We start from the raw sequence: 19,875 nt of genomic DNA, 5'->3' as shown, positions 1-19,875 counted from the left end.
CAAGTGATTTGCCCGCCTTGGCCTCCCAAGAAGGCCCAATTCAAATGGCCCTCCTCTTTGAGTCCTTTCCCAACATATTGTTCTCCGCATTAACCGAGTTCCCGTCTGACTGGATTCTCATGTGTCGGAGGTTCTCAGGGCCTTGATTGCACTGGGAAGACAGTGGCTAAATTCCCACCATCCAGCCTGGTGCTTGGCACATAGGAGGCCCTCATGAAACAAGAACTGACTGGAAAACGTGGAAATGGGGCACCACAGGGCCAGAAGGGACAAAAGCGAGCTCTCTCGCTCTCTTCCTGGGAGTTGACAGTTGGGGAAACCCAGCCTCCTTGGGATGTAAAGGCCCTGGACCACGGGGGTCGTGCAGGGGCGTGACCGCTTAAAAAGGCGGGTGGCTGAGCAGGCGTTGATTGGCCGCCTAGCGGCTCACGCCGGCAAAGGCCTTGTCAGAAGGCTTGAGGCCCAGCTCACGCTGTGCAAGACGACAGGGCCCTTCCCGAGGCGCGCGTGCGCACGGCCACTTGCACCCTGCCCTTTCAACCCCGTCGTCTCGTGCCCAGCACACCTTGGCTGCAACTGGTGGGGGCGTGGCCTGGCCTCAGGAACGCACTCTTGCTCTGCTCTTTACGCCTCGCGCAGGATCCTCGCGCCGGGAGGATTCGCACCCAACCCCAAGCCCGGTTGGGAACGTGGTGTCTGAGACCGTCTGGGACCCCCACGCGCGCGGCCGTCTTTCCGGGACCCGCGCGAGACGCTGTCTGATCGGGCTCCCTAGAGTGGGGCCCGGAGAAACCAGAACGGCGGGGACAGCCTCACGCCATTTTGCACGCCCTGAGGCGGGTGCTGGAGGCCAAGTGGAATGGGGCGCGGGGCAGGGTGACTCCCCCAGCACTAGCTGGGCTTAGGGGAACCCAGGATCTCCACAGGAGCCGCTCTCGGGGGGTCTCAGGGGAATAGAATATGCTCTGGGTGCAGGGCCGCGGGCGAAGGAGTATGGGTTTGAAAGCAGGGGTCCAAGTTCGAGTATGAGGAACGGAAGACTCTGTTTATGTTGGGGATCCGGGCTCTTGAGTTCCGATCTGGAATCTCGGGATTTGTGTCTAGGGGTGACTAGTTCTGGAATCTGAAGGGCTTGGGTTTTGTGACTGGAAGCTTTCTCCTTGGAATCCAGAGATCCCAATTTGGGGATCTGGAAGTCTTAGTTCTGAGTTATGATGTAACATTTTGAGAGTCTGGAGCCTGATTTGGGGCAAGTGAAGCCTCAATATAGATTTAGGGCCTAAGTCCCAATGTAGCCTATGAGGCTTTAGGATCTGGAGTTACAGTTCGGGTCTTTAAAAGCACGTTTTGGGCCGGGCGCGGTGGCTCAAGCCTGTAATCCCAGCACTTTGGGAGGCCGAGACGGGCGGATCACGAGGTCAGGAGATCGAGACCATCCTGGCTAACATGGTGAAACCCCGTCTCTACTAAAAAATACAAAAAACTAGCTGGGCGAGGTGGCGGGCGCCTGTAGTCCCAGCTTACTCGGGAGGCTGAGGCAGGAGAATGGCCTAAACCCTGGAGGCGGAGCTTGCAGTGAGCTGAGATCCGGCCACTACACTCCAGCCTGGGCGACAGAGCAAGACTCCGTCTCAAAAAAAAAAAAAATTAAATAAATAAAAGCACGTTTTAGGGCCCGGAGTGCCACTTTGAGTGTGGGAGCTCCCAGTTTTAGGGTCTGGGGTTTCAGAGTAGGACCCACATTCGAGATCTCAGTTTTAGGGTTGGGGCCACAATTTGAGGGACAGTATGGGGGTCTAAGAGGTCAATTTAGAGGAGTGAGGTTTGCTTCATAGGGTCCTGGATTTCTTATTTTAGGATATAGGTTCATAGTGTTACAACTTGTGGTCTGTAATCTTAGTATTAGGATCATATTTGGAGATCAGAAGTTGACAGTTTGAGGGTCTGGGGTATCTCAGTATTACAATTTAGGGTTTGTAGGTTTGGGAGGGCTCCTTTTTTTGTTTTTGAGATAAGATCTCACTTTGTCACCCAGGCTGGAGTGCAGTGGTGCGATTTTAGCTCACTGTAGCCTTGACTTCCTGGGCTCAAACAATCCTCCCACCTCAGCCTCCCAAGTGGCTGGGACTACAAGCATGTGCCACTATGCCCAGGTAATTTTTTTTTTTTTTTGTAGAGGTGGAGTTTTGTCATATTACCAGGCTGGTCTCAAACTCCTGAGATCAAGTGATCCTCCCACCTTGGCCTCCCAAAGTGCTAGGATTACAGGCGTGAGCCACTGTGCCTGGCTTTGTGAGGGCTCCAAAGTGAGGATTTAGGTTCTCATTTTGGGACTCTAAAGTATTAAAGTATTAGTTTTAGTGTCGCTTTTTTTTTGTTCTTTTTTTTTTTTTTGAGACGGAGTCTCTCTGTCTCACCCAGGCTGGAGTGCAGTGGTGCAATCTTGGCTAACTGCAGCCTCTGCCTCCCGGGTTCAAGCAATTCTCCTGTCTCAGCCTCCCGAGTAGCTGAGACTACAAGTGTGTGCCACCACACACAGCTAATTTTTGTATTTTCAGTAGAGATGGGTTTCACCATGTTGACCAGGCTGGTCTCGAACTCCTGACCTCAGGTAATCCACCTGCCTTGGCCTCCCAAAGTGCTGGGATTACAGGCATGAGCCACCACCCCCGGCTGGTTTTAAAATCATAGTCTGTAGGTCTCAAGCCACACTTTTAAGGCCTGGTAGTCTCTGTTTCAGAGTCTGGCATCTCACTATTAATGTCTAAGTTCTGAAGTCAAGCTTAGGGGTTTGCTGGTTTTAGTTTTAAGTCTGGATCATGATTTAAGGCCCAGATTTACAATTTAGGATTCACAGATTTGAGTTTAGAAGTTTAGGGGTTTGTTTTTGTTTTTTGAGACACAGTCTCACTCTGTTGTCCAGGCTGGAGTGCAGTGGCTTGATCCTGGCTCACTGCAACCTCCGCCTCCTGGGTTTGAGTGATTCTCCTGCCTCAGCCTCCCGAGTAGCTGGGATTACAGTCGTGCACCCCCATGCCTGGCTATTTTTTGTATTTTTAGTAGAGACAGAGTTTCACCATGTTGACCAGGCTGGTCTCAAATTCCTGACCTCGAGTGATTAGCCTGCCTCGGCCTCCCAGAATGCTGGGATTACAGGTGTGAGCTACCACTCCCGGCCAAGGTTTAGCTGTTTAATTTGGGTCTCTGGGCCCATAATTTGTTGGGGGCTGGGGACTCCTATTTTGGGATCTCTGGGTGCTCAAAGGAGCATCATAGGGAAAATGAAGGGTGCCCATCAGGCTTCCTGCCCATCATTCCTGCAGTCTCAGAGGTCACTAATCATTCTTTTTCCCTCTTTGCAGATGTTCAGTTCCAGCAGATGCTTGTGTTCCTCTGAACAGCCCAGAGCTAGTTCAGTGGGTCCCAGTGACAGGTAAGGGCTTGCCCCATCTCCCTTATAGCTCCAGCCACTCTCATTGAACAATAATAACAAAAACATTTGCTGAGCATTTACCGTTTGCAAGACTCTTTGCCAAACCTTTTGTTTGTATGATAACTGTTAATCCATACAACAACCCCCATGAGGAAGTATGTGCAAAGATGCCTACCATTTTCCAGATGAGAATACTCTGAGGTGATCAGCAAAGATCATTTATTTCTTACTTATTTATTTATTCATTTATTTATGAGACAGGGTTTCACTCCCATTGCCCAGGCTGGAGTGCAGTGGTGTGATCCCAGCTCACTGCAACCTCCGTCTCCCGAACTCAAATGATTCTTCTGCCTCAGCCTCCCGAACTCAAATGATTCTTCTGCCTCAGCCTCCCGAGTAGCTGGGACTACAGGCACATGCCTCCACGCCTGGCTAATGTTTGTATTTTTTGTAAAGATAGGGTTTTGCTATTTTCCCCAGGCTAGTCTTCAACTCCAGGCTTCAAGTGATCTGCCTGTCTGAGCCTCCCAAAGTGCTAGGATGACAGGTGTAAGCCACCATGCCCGGCCCATGTCTTTTTTTCTTTTTCTTTTTTTATTTTTATGGCAAAGATAACTTCTAAGGTCCTTGCAGCCTGTGACATTCTGAGTTTGTTTGTTTTCAGAGATACGGTCTCACTCTGTTGCCCACGCTAGAGTGCAGTGGTGGCATCATATAGCTCACTATAGCCTCGGATTCCTGGTTTTGAGCCTGGGCTTGATCCTCCTGCTTCAGCCTTCTGAACAGCTAAGATTACAGGCACATGCCACCACACCCAGCCAATTTTTCTATTTGTTGTAGAGACAGGGTGTTGCTATGTTGCTCAGACCTGTCTGGAACTTCTGGCCTCAAGTGATCCTCCTGTCTTAGCCTCCCAAAGTGCTGGGACTACTAAGCCATCACGCCCAATTGACATTCTGAGTGTCTTTCTTTCTTTCCTTTTTTTTTTCGACAGAGTCTAGCTCTGATGCCCAAGCTGTAGAATGCAGTGGCATGATCTCGGCTCACTGCAACCTCCGCCTCCTGGGTGCAAGTGATTCTCCTGCCTCAGCCTCCCAAGTAGCTGGGATTACAAGTGCCCGCCACCATGCCCAGCTAATTTTTTTTTTTGTATTTTTAATAGAGACAGGGTTTCACTATGTTGGCCAGGCTGGTCTCAAACTCCTCACCTTGTGATCCACCTGCCTTGGCCTCCCAAAGTGTTGGGATTAAGGTGTGAGTCACTGCACCCGGCCCATTTTTTGTTTGTTTGTTTGTTTGTTTTTGAGACGGAGTCTCGCTCTGTTGCCCAGGCTGGAGTGCAGTGGCACGATCTTGGCTCACTGCAAGCTCTGTTCCCAATTCACGCTATTCTCCTGCCTCAGCCTCACGAGTAGCTGGGACTACAGGTGCCCACCGCCATGCCTGGCTAATTTTTTTTTTTTTTTTTTTTTTGTATTTTTAGTAGAGACGGGGTTTCACCATGTTAGCCAGGATGGTCTCGATCTCCTGACCTCGTGATCCACCCGCCTCGGCTTCCCGAAGTGCTGGGATTACAGGCGTGAGCCACCGCATCTGGACTTTTTTTTTTTTTTTTTGAGATGGAGTTTCACTCTTGCTGCCCAGGCTGGAGTGCAATGGCGTGCTCTTGGCTCGCTGCAACCTCCGCCTCCCGGGTTCAAGCAATTCTCCTGCCTCAGCCTCCCAAGTAGCTGGGACTACAGGTGCCAGCCAGCACACCCAGCTAATTTTTGTATTTTTAGTAGAGACAGGATTTCACCATGTTGGTCAGGCTGGTCTCAAACTCCTGACCTCAGGTAATTCACCCGCCTCGGCCTCCCAAAATGCTGGGATTACAGGCATGAGTCACCAAGCCTGGCCTCTTTCCTTTCTTTTTTTTTTTTGAAACAAGGTCTTGCTCTGTCACCTACGCTGGAATGCAGTGATGCAATTCTAGCTGACTGCAGCCTCGACCTTCTGGGCTCAAACATCTTCCCACCCCAGCTCCCTGAGTAGCTGGGACCATAGGTACGCACCACCACGCCTGGCTAATTTTTGTATTTTTCATAGAGATGGATTTTTGCCATGTTGCCGTGGCTGGTCTCAAACTCTTGGGATCCAGTGATCCACCTCGCCTCCCAAAGTGCTGGGGTCACAGGCATGAGCTACCACACCTGGCTCTTTCTTTTTAGACAGGGTCTTGCTCTGTTCCCCAGGCTGGAGTGCAGTGACATGATCACAGTTCACTGCGACTTTGACCTCCCAGGCGGAAGCAATCCTCCCACATCAGCCTCCCAAGTATGCAGGACCACAGGTACATGCCACTAAACCCAACTAGTTTTAAAAAAAGGCCAGGTGTGGTGGCTCACACCTATAACCCCAGCACTTTGGGAGGCCAAGGTGAGTGGATCACCTGAGGTCAGGAGTTTGAGACCAGCCTGGCCAACAGGGTAAAACTCCATCTATACTGAAAATACAAAAATTAGTTGGGCATGGTGGTGGATGCCTGTAATCCCAGCTACTTGGGAGGCTGAGACAGGAGAATCACTTAAACCCAGGAGGCAGAGGTTGCAGTGAGCCGAGATGGTGCCATTGCACTCCAGCCTGGGCGACAAGAGAGAAACTCTGTCTCAAAAAAAAAAAATTGTGGACATGGTCTCTCTATGCTGCCTACACTGCTGTGAAACTCCTAGGCTCAAGTGATCTTTCTGCCTCAGCCTCCAAAAGTGCTGGCATTACAGACGTGAGCTACCATGTCTTTACTTCCATTCTTTTATCCACACATTCATTCATCCACCAAGCACCTACCAAGTATAATGAATCTTATAGATGGGATTGTCACAGCAGATTGGGGGTTGGATCAGATTTCTCCCTCCCTCCAAAGTCTGGAAAAATAAAAAATAAGGTCAGAGTTCATGTTAACCCCTACCATCTCCCCCCAGTGACTTTCCATCCAACTATCTCTTCATTAACTCCAAAATTAAGCATCTACGGGATTATGTCCTGATAAACCTATCATAATTGAAAATACTGTATGTCAAAAATGCATGGTCGATGGCTCATGCCTGTAATCCCAGCACTTGGCAAAGCCAAGGTGGGCTGATCACTTGAGATCAGGAGTTCGAAACCAACCTGGCCAACATGGTGAAACCCCATCTGTACTAAAGATACAAAAATTAGCTGGACATGGTGGTGCACGACTGTAATCCCGGCTACTCAGGAGGCTGAAGCAGGAGAATCACTTGAACCCGGGAGGTGGAGGTTGCAGTGAGCCAAGATTGCGCCACTGTACTCCAGCCTGGGCAACCGAGCAAGACTCAGTCTAAAAAAAGAAAAAAAAAGAAAAAAAACATGGCTGATTGGGAGCTGTGGCCCAGTGTTGCTGCCCAGCACAGTAAAGAAGTATGACTTCTAGTGAATTTGTATGGCTTTCACACCATCCTAAAGTCGAAAAATGTTAAGTCCGACCATTGTAAGACGAGGACTGTGTGCTTTGTTCAGGTTCTCTACCTAGATACTATGCTCAGAAGAAGCACCATGAAGAAAATGAAGAATGCCTATCCCACTGCCCATTCCTCCTGGAAGTTTAGAGTTGCTCACAATTCATACTTTCATCCCCCTTTCTAGATGTGGGGGTCCTTGTATTGATAAAGACTCTTAGTTGCAATAAACAGAAACCTAGCAAAAACTGGCTTAAGCATAAAAAGGGATTTATTGGATCTTTTTTTTGTTTTTGAGACGGAGTCTCACTCTGTCGCTCAGGCTGGAGTGCAGTGGCGTGATCTCAGCTCAGTGCAAGCTCCGTCTCCTGGGTTCACGCCATTCTCCTGCCTCAGCCTGCCGAGTAGCTGGAACTACAGGTGCCTACCACCACACCCAGCTAATTTTTTGTATTTTTAGTAGAGACAGGGTTTCACCGTGTTAGCCAGGATGGTCACGATCTCCTGACCTCGTGATCCACCTGCCTCGGCCTCCGAAAGTGCTGGGATTACGGGCGTGAGCCACCACGCCTAGCCTATTGGATCATTTAAACAAAAAATTCAGGGGTGTCAGCCTTGGCTGGTTCCAGGATGGAGGTTAAATGATTGCCAGGAATCTGTGACTCTTGGTTCTGGTCTTGTCTGTGATGGCTTCTGTCTCATGCAGGTTGTCCCTTTGTTTTATTTATTTTATCTTATCTTATCTTATTGTTTGTTTGTTTGTTTGAGATGGAGTCTCGCTCTGTCGCCCAGGCTGGAGTGCAGTGGCGTGATAGCTCACTGCAACCTCCGCCTCCTGGGTTCAAGGGATTCTCCTGCCTCAGCCTCCCGAGTAGCTGAGATTACAGACATGTGCTACCAGGTCAGGCTAACTTTCTTGTAGTTTAAACGAAGACGGGGTTTCACCATGTTGGTCAGGCTGGTCTCGAACTCCTGACCTCAAATGATCTGCCTGCCTTGACCTCCCAAAGTGCTGGGATTACAAGCGTGAGTCTTCGTGCCTAGCTGCAGGTTGTCCCTTTGGAAGGGCAAGATGGTTCCCAGCAGCTCCAGGTCCATATCTTGCCAACTCCATATACCCAGAAGAGAAAGCCTCTAAGGTTGATGAACTCTGATTGGCCAAACCTAGGATTACCACTCCAACCCTGAACCAATCACTGTGACTATTCTTGGCAGGACCTTGGTTTTGTGCTCCCTAGTGGAAGGGGAAGATAAGGTCAGCCCCTCTGAACCACATGGACTGAGAATGGAGAAGAAATGGTTGCTCAAAGGAAAATTGAGGTACTGTTAACAGAAAAGGGGGGATTGGATGTTGGTCAAGCAAAACAGCCCATTCATCAACACCTCTTACCCCTAAAATCCTTCTGACAAATGACTGTCTACCCGCTTTCTTTTTCTTTTTTCGAGACGGAGCTTCACTCTTGTTGCCTAAGCTGGAGTGCAATGGTGCAATCTCGGCTCACTGCAACCTCCGCCTCCCAGCTTCAAGTGATTATCCTGCGTCAACCTCCCGAGTAGCTGGGATTACAGGCGTGTGCCACCACACCCAGCTAATTTTTTGTATTTTTATTTAAAACGGGGTTTCACCATGTTAGTCAGGCTGGTCTTGAACTCCTGACCTCAGGTGATCCTCCCGCCTCAGCCTTCCAAGGTGCTAGGACACAGGCATGAGCCACCGCACCTGGCGCCACCTGCTTTCTTGAGCTAACATTTCATGAACACTCCCTATGTACCAGGCACTGTACAAAACACCTTCCAGACAGGATCAAGGTTTTCCTAACCACCTCCATTTTGTAAAGGAGGAAGAAACAGGCACAGAGAAATGAAAGCAGTTGCCCAAAGTCACACAGCAAGTGGCAGAACTAGGATTGGAATCCCAGAGTTTCTGCTTCAAAAACTTGAGCTTATATATCAACCTTTATGCCACCTCCTGGGACTGTCCCCTGCTTTGTCCCACTTTGGGGCAGCTCTTACTCTTACATCCCTACACACTACTAAAACAAATGAAGGCCGGGTATGGTGGCTCACGCCTGGAATCCCAACACTTTGGGAGGCCGAGGCGGGTGGATCACGAGATCTGGAGATTGAGACCATCCTGGCCAACATGGTGAAACCCCATCTCTACTAAAAATACAAAAAAAAAAAAATAGCCAGGTGTGGTGGTGGCCTGTAATCTCAGCTACTTGGGAGACTGAGGCAGGAGAATCGCTTGAACCTGGGAGATGGAGGTTGCAATGAGCCGAGATCATGCCACTGCACTCCAGCCTGGGCAACAAGGTGAGACTCCATCTCAATAATAGTAAAGTAACTAGGATATGTTCAGGTTGATTATCTCAGGGAAAAGGAAACTTGGGAATTAGTTTCATAGATCACTTCAGAAGTCTAAGAAGCTATCCCAAGACCTCTCAGTATTCATTAATTCAATAATTTTTTACTGAGTCGGGTGCAGTGGCTCATGCCTGTAATCCCAGCACGTTGGGAGGCCAAGGCAGGTGGATCACGAGGTCAGGAGTTAGAGACCAGTCTGGCCAACGTGGTGAAATCCCGTCTCTACTAAAAATACAAAAGTTAGGAGGCGTGGTGGCGGGCACCTGCTATCCCAGCTACTTGGGTTGCTGATGCAGGAGAATCACTTGAACCCAGAAGGCGGAGGTTTCAGTGAGCTGAGATCATGCCACTAGCACTCCAGTCTGGGCAACAAGAGTGAGACTTCGTCTCGGGGGAAAAAAAAAAGAAAAATATTAACAACTGTGATTTATGATAGTATTGATATAAAGACAAGTATACAACAGATGGGGTGATATTTATTTTTTGTTCTAATTTAAAAGGAATTAGAATATTTTCCTGAGCCCCTAAAAGTATCATGGGTTCCAAGCACTGTGCTTTCTGCAGATTATGGATAAATCAGCCTGGGATCTAGCAATAAAGACAAAAATTCTTGTCCTGTGGGTAATCCTAGCTACTTGGGAGGCTGAGGTAGGAGAATCACTAGCCCAGGAGGTGGAGGTTGCGGTGAACCAAGAGCCCGCCACTGCACTCCAGCCTGGACAACAGAGCAAGACTCTGCCTCAAAAACAAACAAACAAACAAACCAATTCTTGCCCTCATGGAGTTCATATTTATAATTAATAAATAAATAATAAAAGAAATAAGGTTTCACAGCCTGTACAATATAGAGAGACCCCGTCTCCACAAAAAAAATTTATTTTAAAATTTATTTTATTTTATTTATTATTTATTTATTTATTTATTTATATATTTATTTTTGAGACAGAGCTTTTGCTCTTGTTGCCCAGGCTGGAGTGCAATGGTGCAATCTCGGTTGCTCACTGCAACCTTCGCCTCCTGGGTTCAAGCAATTCTCCTGCCTCAGCCTCCCAACTAGCTGAGATTACAGGTACCCGCCACCGTGCCTGGCTAATTTTTATATTTTTAGTAGAGACAGGATTTCACCACGTTGATCAGGCTGGTCTTGAACTCCTGATCTCAGGTGATCCACCCACCTCAGCCTCCCAAACTGCTGGGATTACAGGTGTGAGCCACCACGCCCAGCTTAAAATTTATTTTTAAAAGTTTTTTGTAGAGACAGGGTCTCACTATGTTGCCCAGGCTGGACTCAAACTCCTGGGCTCAAGGGGTCATCCTGCCTCGACCTCCAAAGTGCTGGGATTACAGGTGTGAGCCACCGCACCCAGCCTTGTCTCTATGGCCTGGTGGTGCGTGCCTAAAGTCTCAGCTACTTGGGAGACTGATTTTTGTATTTTTAGTAGAAACAGGGTTTTGCCGTGTTGGCCAGGCTGGCCTTGAACTCCAGGGCTCAAGTGATCTGCCCACTTCAGCTTCCCAAAGTGCTGGGATTACAGGTGTGAGCCACCATGCCTGGCCAACGTTTTATTTTTTCGTAAAGGCGAGGTCTTACTTTTTTGCTCAGGCTGGTCTTGAACTCCCGGGCTCAGGTGATCCTCCCACCCTGGCCTCCCAAAGTGCTGGGATTACAGATGTGAGCCACCCCACTTGGTCAAAAGCAAAGCACAGCCTCTTTATGTATTGGTGACACTGCACTTGCTACTTAGCATTCAGATCAATTTCCTTGTACAAGCTTCTTATTTTTACTTCTTTTTTTTGAGAGTCTGGCTCTGTCGCCCACAATCTCAGCTCACTGCAGCCTCACTGCAGATGGAATTTTGCTCTTGTTGCCCAGGCTGGAGTGCAATGGCATGGTCTCGGCTCACCAAAACCTCCGCCTCCCACGTTCAAGCTATTCTTCTGCCTCAGCCTCCCTAGTAACTGGGACTGCAGGCATGCGTCACCATGCCCGGCTAATTTTGTATTTTTAGTAGAGACGGTTTCTCCATGTTGGTCAGGCTGGTCTCGAACTCCCGACCTCAGGTGATCTGCTCACCTCAGCCTCCCAAAGTGCTGGGATTGCAGGCATGAGCCACCGCGCCCGGCATGCTCTCACCATCTTTAAATTCTCAATTTTTGAATAAGAGGCTCCATATTTTCGTTTACAATGGCCCGTTAACCCAGTGTATTATGTAGCTTTTTCTGGTCTTACTTGCAATTTTGTTTGTGTGACAATTTGATTAATTACTTTAGCCCCAACTATACTGTAATCTCCAGAATAAGGGGCTGTATTTGTTCTTGGTGATTTTTGTTTTATTTTTCAAGACAGGGTCTCATTGTTTCACCCAGACTAGAGTATAATGGGGTGATCACAGCTCACTGCAACCTCGACCTCCCTGGCTCAAGTGATCCTCCTACCTCAGCCCCCCAAGTAGCTGGAACTATAGCCATGTGCTACCTAGGTGGTGGAGCGCACTTCTTTTTTCTTTTCTTTTTTTTTTTTTTTTTTTTTTGAGATGGAGTCTCATTCTGTCGCCCAGGCTGGAGTGCAGTGGCGTGATCTCGGCTCACTGCAATCTCCACCTCCGGGGTTCACGCCATTCTCCTGCCTCAGCCTCCTGAGTAGCTGGGACTACAGGTGTCCGCTGCCATACCCGGCTAATTTTTGTATTTTTAGTAGAGATGGGGTTTCACCATATTAGCCAGGCTGGTCTCGAACTCCTGACCTTGTGATCTGCCTGCCTTGGCCTCCCAAAGTGCTGGGATTACAGGCATGAGCCACTGCACCCGGCCAGTGGAGCATACTTCTGCAAAAAATAAAAAAGTTAGCCAGCCAGCGATTCTCCTGTCTCAGCCTCCCGAGTAGCTGGGGTTACGGGTGCCCACCACCACGCCCAGGTAATTTTTTTGTATTTTTAGTAGAGACAGGATTTCACCATGTTGGCCAGGATGGTCTCCAGCTCCTGAGCTCAAGTAATCCACCTGCCTCAGCCTCCCAAAGTGCTAGATTACAGTCGTGAGCCACCGCGCCCAGCCAACACAACTTATTTCATGTCCTTATTTATTAATTCACTTAGCAAATACACAGTGAGTTGTCACAATATACCAGACCATGTTCTAGGTGCTAGGGGTGCAGTGGTGCCCCCAACACAGGTGATAGCCTGGTGAAGTGATCAGAGGTGTGTGAGCACCAGGGCGCAGGGGCCTTAGCAGAGCCACCTCACCCATCCTGTGGAATGACGATCAGTTGATAGGAGAGAGCCAAAGGAAGCAAGAGAGGACACCAGAATGGTCAGCTGGGGCAGGATGCAAATGATAAACCACATTAGGAACTTTTCTTTTTTGAGGTAGAGTCTCACTCTGTCGCTCAGGCTGTAGTGCAGTGGCGTGATCTCAGCTCACTGTAACCTCCACCTCCCGGGTTCAAGAGATTCTCCTGGCTCAGCCTGCCCCAGTAGCTGGGATTACAGGTGCTTGCCACCCAGCCTGGCTAATTTTTGTATTTATTTATTCATTTATTTATTTATTTATTTATTTATTTATTTATTTATTTATTTAAGACAGAGTCTCACTTTGTCTCCCAGGCTGCAGTGCAGTGACACAATCTTGGGTCACTGCAACCTCTACCTCCTGGGTTCAAGGGATTCTCCTGCCTCAGCCTCCCAAAGTGCTAGGATTACAGGCATCAGCCACTGCACTCACCCCACATTAGGCACTTAAACTTGATCCTTAACAATGAGATGACATGGAGAGGTTTGAAGCAAGAGAGTGACGTGGTCAGATTTGTGTTTCAGAAAGGTCACCCTGACTCTAGTAGAAAGTAGGGATGGAAGAGGCCAAATGGCAGGGTTGAGTGAACTATTGGGATGTTAACACATGGACTAGGGCAGGGCTGTGAGGTTGAAGAGAAGGCGATGGAGGAGGAGCAGGTAAGATTTGGTGACTGATTAAGGGCTAAGGGAACATAACAAGTACGGGTGATGCCTGGGATTCTGTCTTGAGTGTCCAGGGTAGGGTGCAGACAGCCCTAAAATGGGTAACACAGACAAGAGGTTTGCGGGTTAGATGTGGAATTCAGTTTTGGATGTCCTAACCAAAACCAGCTCCTGTCCCCAAACAGGAATCAGAGGAACCAAAACCAGCTCCTGTCCCCAAAAAAGAAGCAGAGGAAAAACCACACTAGCAAGCTGCACGAGTTGGCACTGCTGCTGCCCATAGCCCTGAAGACGGGGACCAAGAAGCTCACAAAGGTACAGGGACTAGAAGAGAGGGGCGAGATTTGGGAGGCAGGTCTTTAAATAGCAGCAAGTGGGTCACCCTCTCCTGGGAAACCTAGACAGATCCTTTCAGTGGCAGCATTCAAATGGGAATGGGGCTACTCTGAACAGGAATTTCTGGGAGTCTGTGATCCCATAACTAGGTGCCTGGAGGATGCTTTTTTGCAAAGGAGACAGGAGAAACCAGGCTGGGGAAATAGAGATAGCACAAAGATCATTGTTCCAGGAATCAAATAGCCATGGGTTTGAGCCCTCTAGCTTCACAGCTGCAGAACTCTGGGCAGTTCCTTAGGCTACCCAGACTTTCTTTTTTTCTTTTTTCTTTTTCGCTTTTTGAGAGGGAGTCTCGCTTTGTTCAGGCTGGAGTGCAATCTCGGCTGATTACAACCTCCACCTTCTGGGTTCAAGCAATTCTCCTGCAGTTCTTCTGGGTTTAAGCAATTCTCGTGCCCACCACCACGCCTGGCTAATTTTTGTATTTTTAGTAGAGACAGTTTCAAAGTGCTCGGATGACAGGCATGAGCCACTGTGCCCGACCAACTTTCTGTTTTTTTTTTTTTTTTTTTTTTTTTTTTAAGACAGAGTCTCGCTCTGTCGCCCAGGCTGGAGTACAATGGTGCCATCTCGGCTCACTGCAAGCTCCGCCTCCCGGGTTCACGCCATTCTCCTGCCTCAGCCTCCAGAGTAGCTGGGACTACAGGCGCCCGCCACCTCGCCTGGCTAGTTTTTTGTATTTTTCAGTAGAGACAGGGTTTCACCGTGTTAGCCAGGATGGTCTCAATCTCCTGACCTCGTGATCCGCCCGTCTCGGCCTCCCAAAGTGCTGGGATTACAGGCTTGAGCCACCGCGCCCGGCCCTGGCCAACTTTCTAAGCTTCAGTTTTCTCAACTGTCAAACAAGGGGAAAGAACTTTTGGAGCCGGATGCAGTAGCTCACGCCTATAATCCCAGCACTTTGGGAGGCCAAAGCAGGCAGATAACCTCAGGTCAGGAGTTCGAGACCAGCCGTGCCAACATGGCGAAACACCATCTCTACTAAAAAGGACAAAACTTAGGCCGGATGCTGTGGCTCATGCCTGTGATCCCAGCACTTTGGGAGGCTGAGGTGGGCGGATCACGAGGTCAAGAGATCAAGACCATCCTGGCCAACATGGGGAAATCCCATCTCTACTAAAAATACAAAAATTAGCTGGGCATGGTGGCACATACCTGTAGTCACAGCTACTTGGGGGGCTGAGGCAGGAGAATTGCTTGAACCCAGGAGGCGGAGGTTGCAGTGAGCCCAGATCATGCCACTGCACTCCAGCCTGGCAACAGTGCAAGACTCCCTCTCAAAAATAATTAAATTTAAAAAAAAAGACAAAACTTAGCCGAGTGTGGTGGTGGGTGCCTGTAGTCCCTGCTACTTAGGAGGCTGAGGCATGAGAATCACATGAACCTAGGAGGTGGAGGTTGCAGTGAGCCTAGATTGTACCACTGCACTCCACCCTGGGTGACTCTTGCTACGCAGAGACACTGTGAGACCAAAATGACAATATAGCTATGACAGGCCCAGTGCATAGCATGCCTCCAGTAAACGTCAGTTTCCCCTCTAGCACCTTGTTTTGTGACCTCTGGGTATCATCTCTATTAGGCAGGAATAGGTAAGGTTTCCCTCTGCATCCCCATAGGCTACTCCAGAAATGCATATAGTGCTAAGCAAACACCTTGTGCCCAGTGGGAGTACCTTAATATGAAATTCAGATCTTGAAGCCTTGGTAGGATATTTTCCTGCTGTTTCCTCTCATTCATTCATCTACTCATTCATTCATCAGGCATTATGAAAGATTGTTGGATGCAGGCAGCTCTTCTGTTACAATAGGGAGAGGCAAGGAAATTTGAGACTCAGTGCTCATCCCCTGGGAACTCAGAATCTGGTCAGGAAGATGAAGATTTGAACACAGGGGCCAGGCTCGGTGGCTCACGCCTGTAATCCCAGCACTTTGGGAGGCCGAGGTGGGTGGATCACCTGAGGTCAGGAGTTCAGGACCAGCCAGGCCAACATGGTGAAACCCCATCTCTACTAAAAATACAAAAATTAGCTGGGCACAGTGGCTCACTCCTGTAATCCTAGCACTTTGTGAGGCCGAGGCTGGTGGATCACTTAAGGTCAGGAGTTCAGGACCAGCCTGGCCAACATGGTGAAACCCTATCCCTACTGAAAATACAAAAAAATTAGCCAGGCATCGTGGCATGTGCCTGTAATCCCAGCTACTCAGAAGGCCGAGGCAGGAGAATTGCTTGAACCCAGGAGGCGGAGGTTTCAGTGAGCCGAGATTGCGCCACTGCACTCCAGCCTGGACAACAGAGCAAGACTCCATCTCAAAAAAAAGAAAAAAAAAATTAGCTGGCTGTGATGGCATGCGCCTATAATCCCAGCTACTTGGGAGGCTGAAGCATGAGAATCACATGAGCCTGGGAGGTGGAGGTTGCAGTGAGCTAAGATCACACCACTGCACTCCAGCCTGGGCAGCAAAGCAAGACTACGTCTCAAAGGAAAAAAAAAAAGAAAAGATTTGGCTGGGCGCAGTGGTTCTTGCCTGTAATCCCAGCACTTTGGGAGACCGAGGCAGGTGGATCACTTGAAATCGGGAGTTCGAGACCAGCTTGACCAACATGGAGAAACTCTGTCTCTACTAAAAGTACAAAAAATTAACCAGGCATGGTGGTGCATGCCTGTAATCCCAGCTACTCGGAAGGGGGAGGTAGGAGAATCGCTTGAACCCGGGAGGCAGAGGTTGTGGTGAGCTGAGATCATGCCATTGCACTCCAGCCTGGCAACAGAGCAAGACTCTGTCTAAAAAAAAAAAAAAGATGTAAACACAGGAAAAACTGATCCCAGCTAGAGTGTGTGACTTGCCTTTAGAGAGGTTCAGAGGAGTGGGTGTTTGGGACAGATTTGCCTAACCCTGACCCTAACCCTAACCCTTATCCTGCCTACCACATCTGTCAACTACCGGGTCACATGAATTCTCCTAAATCTCTCTCAGTAGTAGGTGCTTTATATATAAAAGCTGCATTAAATCCCTGAGTTTCCTATGGTAACAAATCACCCCAGACTTTAGTGGATTAAAACAACACAAATTTATTCTGTCTTTTTTTTTTGGAGATGGAGTCTCGCTCTGTTGCCCAGGCTGGAGTGCAGTGACACGATCTCGGCTCACTGCAACCTCCGCCTCCCAGGTTCAAGTGATTCTCCTGTCTCAGCCTCCCGAGTAGCTGGGACTACAGGCACACGCCACCATGCCTGGTTAATTTTTTTTTTTTTTTTTTTTTTTTGTATTTTTAGTAGAGACAGGATTTCACCATATTGGTCAGACTGGTCTCAGATTCCTGACCTCAGGCGATCCACCCTCCTTGGCCTCCCAAAGTGCTGGGATTACAGGCGTTAGCCACCGTGGCCAGCCAAATTTATTCTCTTACAGTCCTGGAGTTCGGAAGTCCAATATCTGTCTCAGTGGCTTTTTCACTTCTTTGGTTGTTTTGGGGTTTTTAGGTTTTGTTTTTGTTTTGTTCTGTTTTATTTTTGAGACAGGATCTCACTCTCTCACCCAGGCTGCAGTGCAGTGGCTCGACCTCGGCTCACTGCAGCCTCTGCCTCCCAGGCTCAAGCAGTCCTCCCACCTCAGCCTCCCAAGTAGCTGAGACTACAGGCTCATGTCACCCACTGCCACACCCGGCTAATTTTTGGTATTTTTGGTAGAGACAAGGTTTCACCATGTTGCCCAGGCTAGTCTCAAACTCCTGACCTCAAGTGATTCGCCCACCTTGGCCTCCCAAAGTGCAGGGATTACAGGCATAAGCTACTGCGCCTGGCCAGTCTCACTGGCTTAAAGTCAAGTTGTCAGCAAGATTGGTTCCTCTTAGAAGCTTTGGAGAGTTTGTTTCCTTTCTCTTTGCCAACTTCTGGGGGCTGCCTGCGTTCCTTGACTCATCATGGTCCCTCAAAGCCAGCATGGAAGCATCTTCAAATCTCTTTCCTGTCCTACCGCTTCTGTTGTCACATTGCCTTGTCTGCCTTTGACATTCCTGCCTCCATAAGATTATATGTGATTACACTGGGCCCACCCAGATAAACAGGAATAATCATGCCATCTCAAGATCCTTAACACAACCAGACATGGTGGCTCATGCCTATAATCTCAGCAGTTTGGGAGGCCGAGGCGGGTAGATCACCTGAGGTCAGGAGTCTGAGACCAGCCTGGCCAACATGGTGAAACCCCGTCTCTACTAAAAATACAACAAATTAGCCAGGAGTGGTGGTGCATGCCTGTAATCCCAGCTACTCACGAGGCTGAGGTGGGAGAATCGTTTGAAGCCAGGAGGCAGAGGTTGCAGTGATCTAAGATCACGCCATTGCACTCCAGCCTGGGTGAGAGAGCAAGACTCTGTCTCAAAAAAAAAAAAAAAAGATCGTTAACTCAATCATATCTCATATCTGCAAAGTCCTTTCTGCCATACAAGGCAACATATTCATAGGTTCTAGGGACTAGGACATGGACATCTTTGGAACTTTGGGGGGGTGCATTATGCAGTCCATCATGGTGCTAAAAATATTTGAGGAATGTGAGTTTTTGGCATGCATAGGTGCTAGAATAGCCCTTGGGGAGCCAGAGATGACTACGACACAGTCCCTGCCCTCGAGGAATGGCAGTCTCGTCAGGGGACTGGCAACATTTCATAAATGACCTGATGGCCACATCTCTTGGAATTCTCCCCAGGCCTCAGCCTACTTATTTACCGTGTATCCTCTGCTGTCTTCAGAACCCCTCTTTTCCTCCCTCTTCATCCTTCCCTCAACTGCATCATGGGATCCAGCTCCACAGACAACCCGCATCCCGGGGCCGTGGGACATGCTCAGTCGGGTGCTCCGTGCCATAGCGGGAGCTGTGATGAATTGCCTCTCCTGTATTAGAGATTTGAGGTGCAGCTTCGATTCAGAGCGTCCTTCCTCACTACTCTGGCTGGTGAATTGCCCCCTGCCCCGTCTGATCCTGTAGGTTCTCCCTCTGACCATGAACACCCGCAGTGTATCACTGCAATTACTTCCTTGTTTTCGACCTCCTTTAGGTGGAGTTCAGCGAGAGCCGTAAAGGAGGCATCTCTGTCTGCCTTGCCCACAGGGCCTAGCATAGAGCAGAGAGCTGTAACAACCGTTCCCAACTTACTGAGCGTTCCAGTTGTCAGGTCTGGAGTGCTGAGTGTCTCAGATACATTTCTCTTACTTAACTCTCCCGCAAGGCTTGTGAGAGATGTATGGCTACGCTCATTCTTTGGTTTGAGGAAACTGAAGTGCAGAGAATAGTCACATCGCCCAGAGAGAGAGAGAGAGAGAGAGAGAGAGAGAGATTGAGATGTGGCCAGGCTCAGTGGCTCACGCCTGTAATACCAGCACTTTGGGAGGCTGAAGCAGGCAGATTGCTTGAGTTTAGGAGTTCGAGACCAGCCTGGGCAACGTGGCAAAATTCCATCTCTACAAAAAATACAAAAATTAACCAGCCATGGTACCCACTACCCAGGAGGCTGAAGCAGGAGGATAGCTTGAGCCTGGGAAGTGGAGGTTGCAATGAGCCAAGATCACACCACTGCACTCCAGCCTGAGCAACAGAGTAAGACCCCGTCTTAGAGAGAATCGGCTGGGCGCAGTGGCTCAAGCCTGTAATCCCAGCACTTTGGGAGGCCGAGACGGGCGGATCACGAGATCAGGAGATCGAAACCATCCTGGCTAACACGGTGAAACCCCATCTCTACTAAAAAATGCAAAAAACTAGCCGGGCGAGGTGGCGGGCGCCTGTAGTCCCAGCTACTCGGGAGGCTGAGGCAGGAGAATGGCGTAAACCCGGGAGGCAGAGCTTGCAGTGAGCTGAGATCTGGCCACTGCACTCCAGCCTGGGCGACAGAGCAAGACTTCGTCTCAAAAAAAAAAAAAAAAAAAATACAAAAAATTAGCTGGGCATGGTGGCCTGTGCCTGTAGTCCCAGCTACTTGTGGGTCTGAGACAGGAGGATTGCTGGAGTCTGGGAGGTGGAGGTTGAAGTGAGCTGAGATGGTGCCACTAAACTCCAGCCTGGCCAAGAGAGCAAGAGACCCTGTCTCAAAAAAAAAAAAAAAAAAAACGCAAAAAAACAAACAAAAAAGCTAAAAAAGACTATTGGCCGGGCGTGGTAGCTCACACCTGGAATCTCAGCACTTTGAGAGAACGAGGCAGGCAGATCACGAGGTCAGGAGTTTGTGACCAGCCTAGCCAGCATGGTGAAACCCCGTCTCTACTAAAAATACAAAA

General features: G+C 49.0%; 1 protein-coding gene across 1 annotated transcript in view; it reads left to right on the top strand.

Annotated features, from left to right (window-relative positions):
- Positions 1-426: 426 nt before the first annotated feature.
- The window catches only part of BHMG1 (basic helix-loop-helix and HMG-box containing 1), a 44,053-nt gene continuing 24,604 nt past the window's right edge, over positions 427-19,875 (top strand). The window contains exons 1-4 of the mRNA XM_023232695.2: positions 427-836; positions 3,363-3,433; positions 8,107-8,211; positions 13,397-13,526. Of these exons, the coding sequence (XP_023088463.1) occupies positions 3,363-3,433; positions 8,107-8,211; positions 13,397-13,526 (306 nt within the window). The 5' untranslated portion in view covers positions 427-836. The remainder of the gene's footprint in view (positions 837-3,362; positions 3,434-8,106; positions 8,212-13,396; positions 13,527-19,875) is intronic.

The sequence above is a fragment of the Piliocolobus tephrosceles genome, chromosome 21 (assembly GCF_002776525.5).
Source record: "Piliocolobus tephrosceles isolate RC106 chromosome 21, ASM277652v3, whole genome shotgun sequence".
Taxonomy (NCBI): domain Eukaryota; kingdom Metazoa; phylum Chordata; class Mammalia; order Primates; family Cercopithecidae; genus Piliocolobus; species Piliocolobus tephrosceles.
The sequence above is the reverse complement of the archived record's forward strand: the minus strand, read 5'-3'. Positions and strand labels throughout refer to the sequence as shown.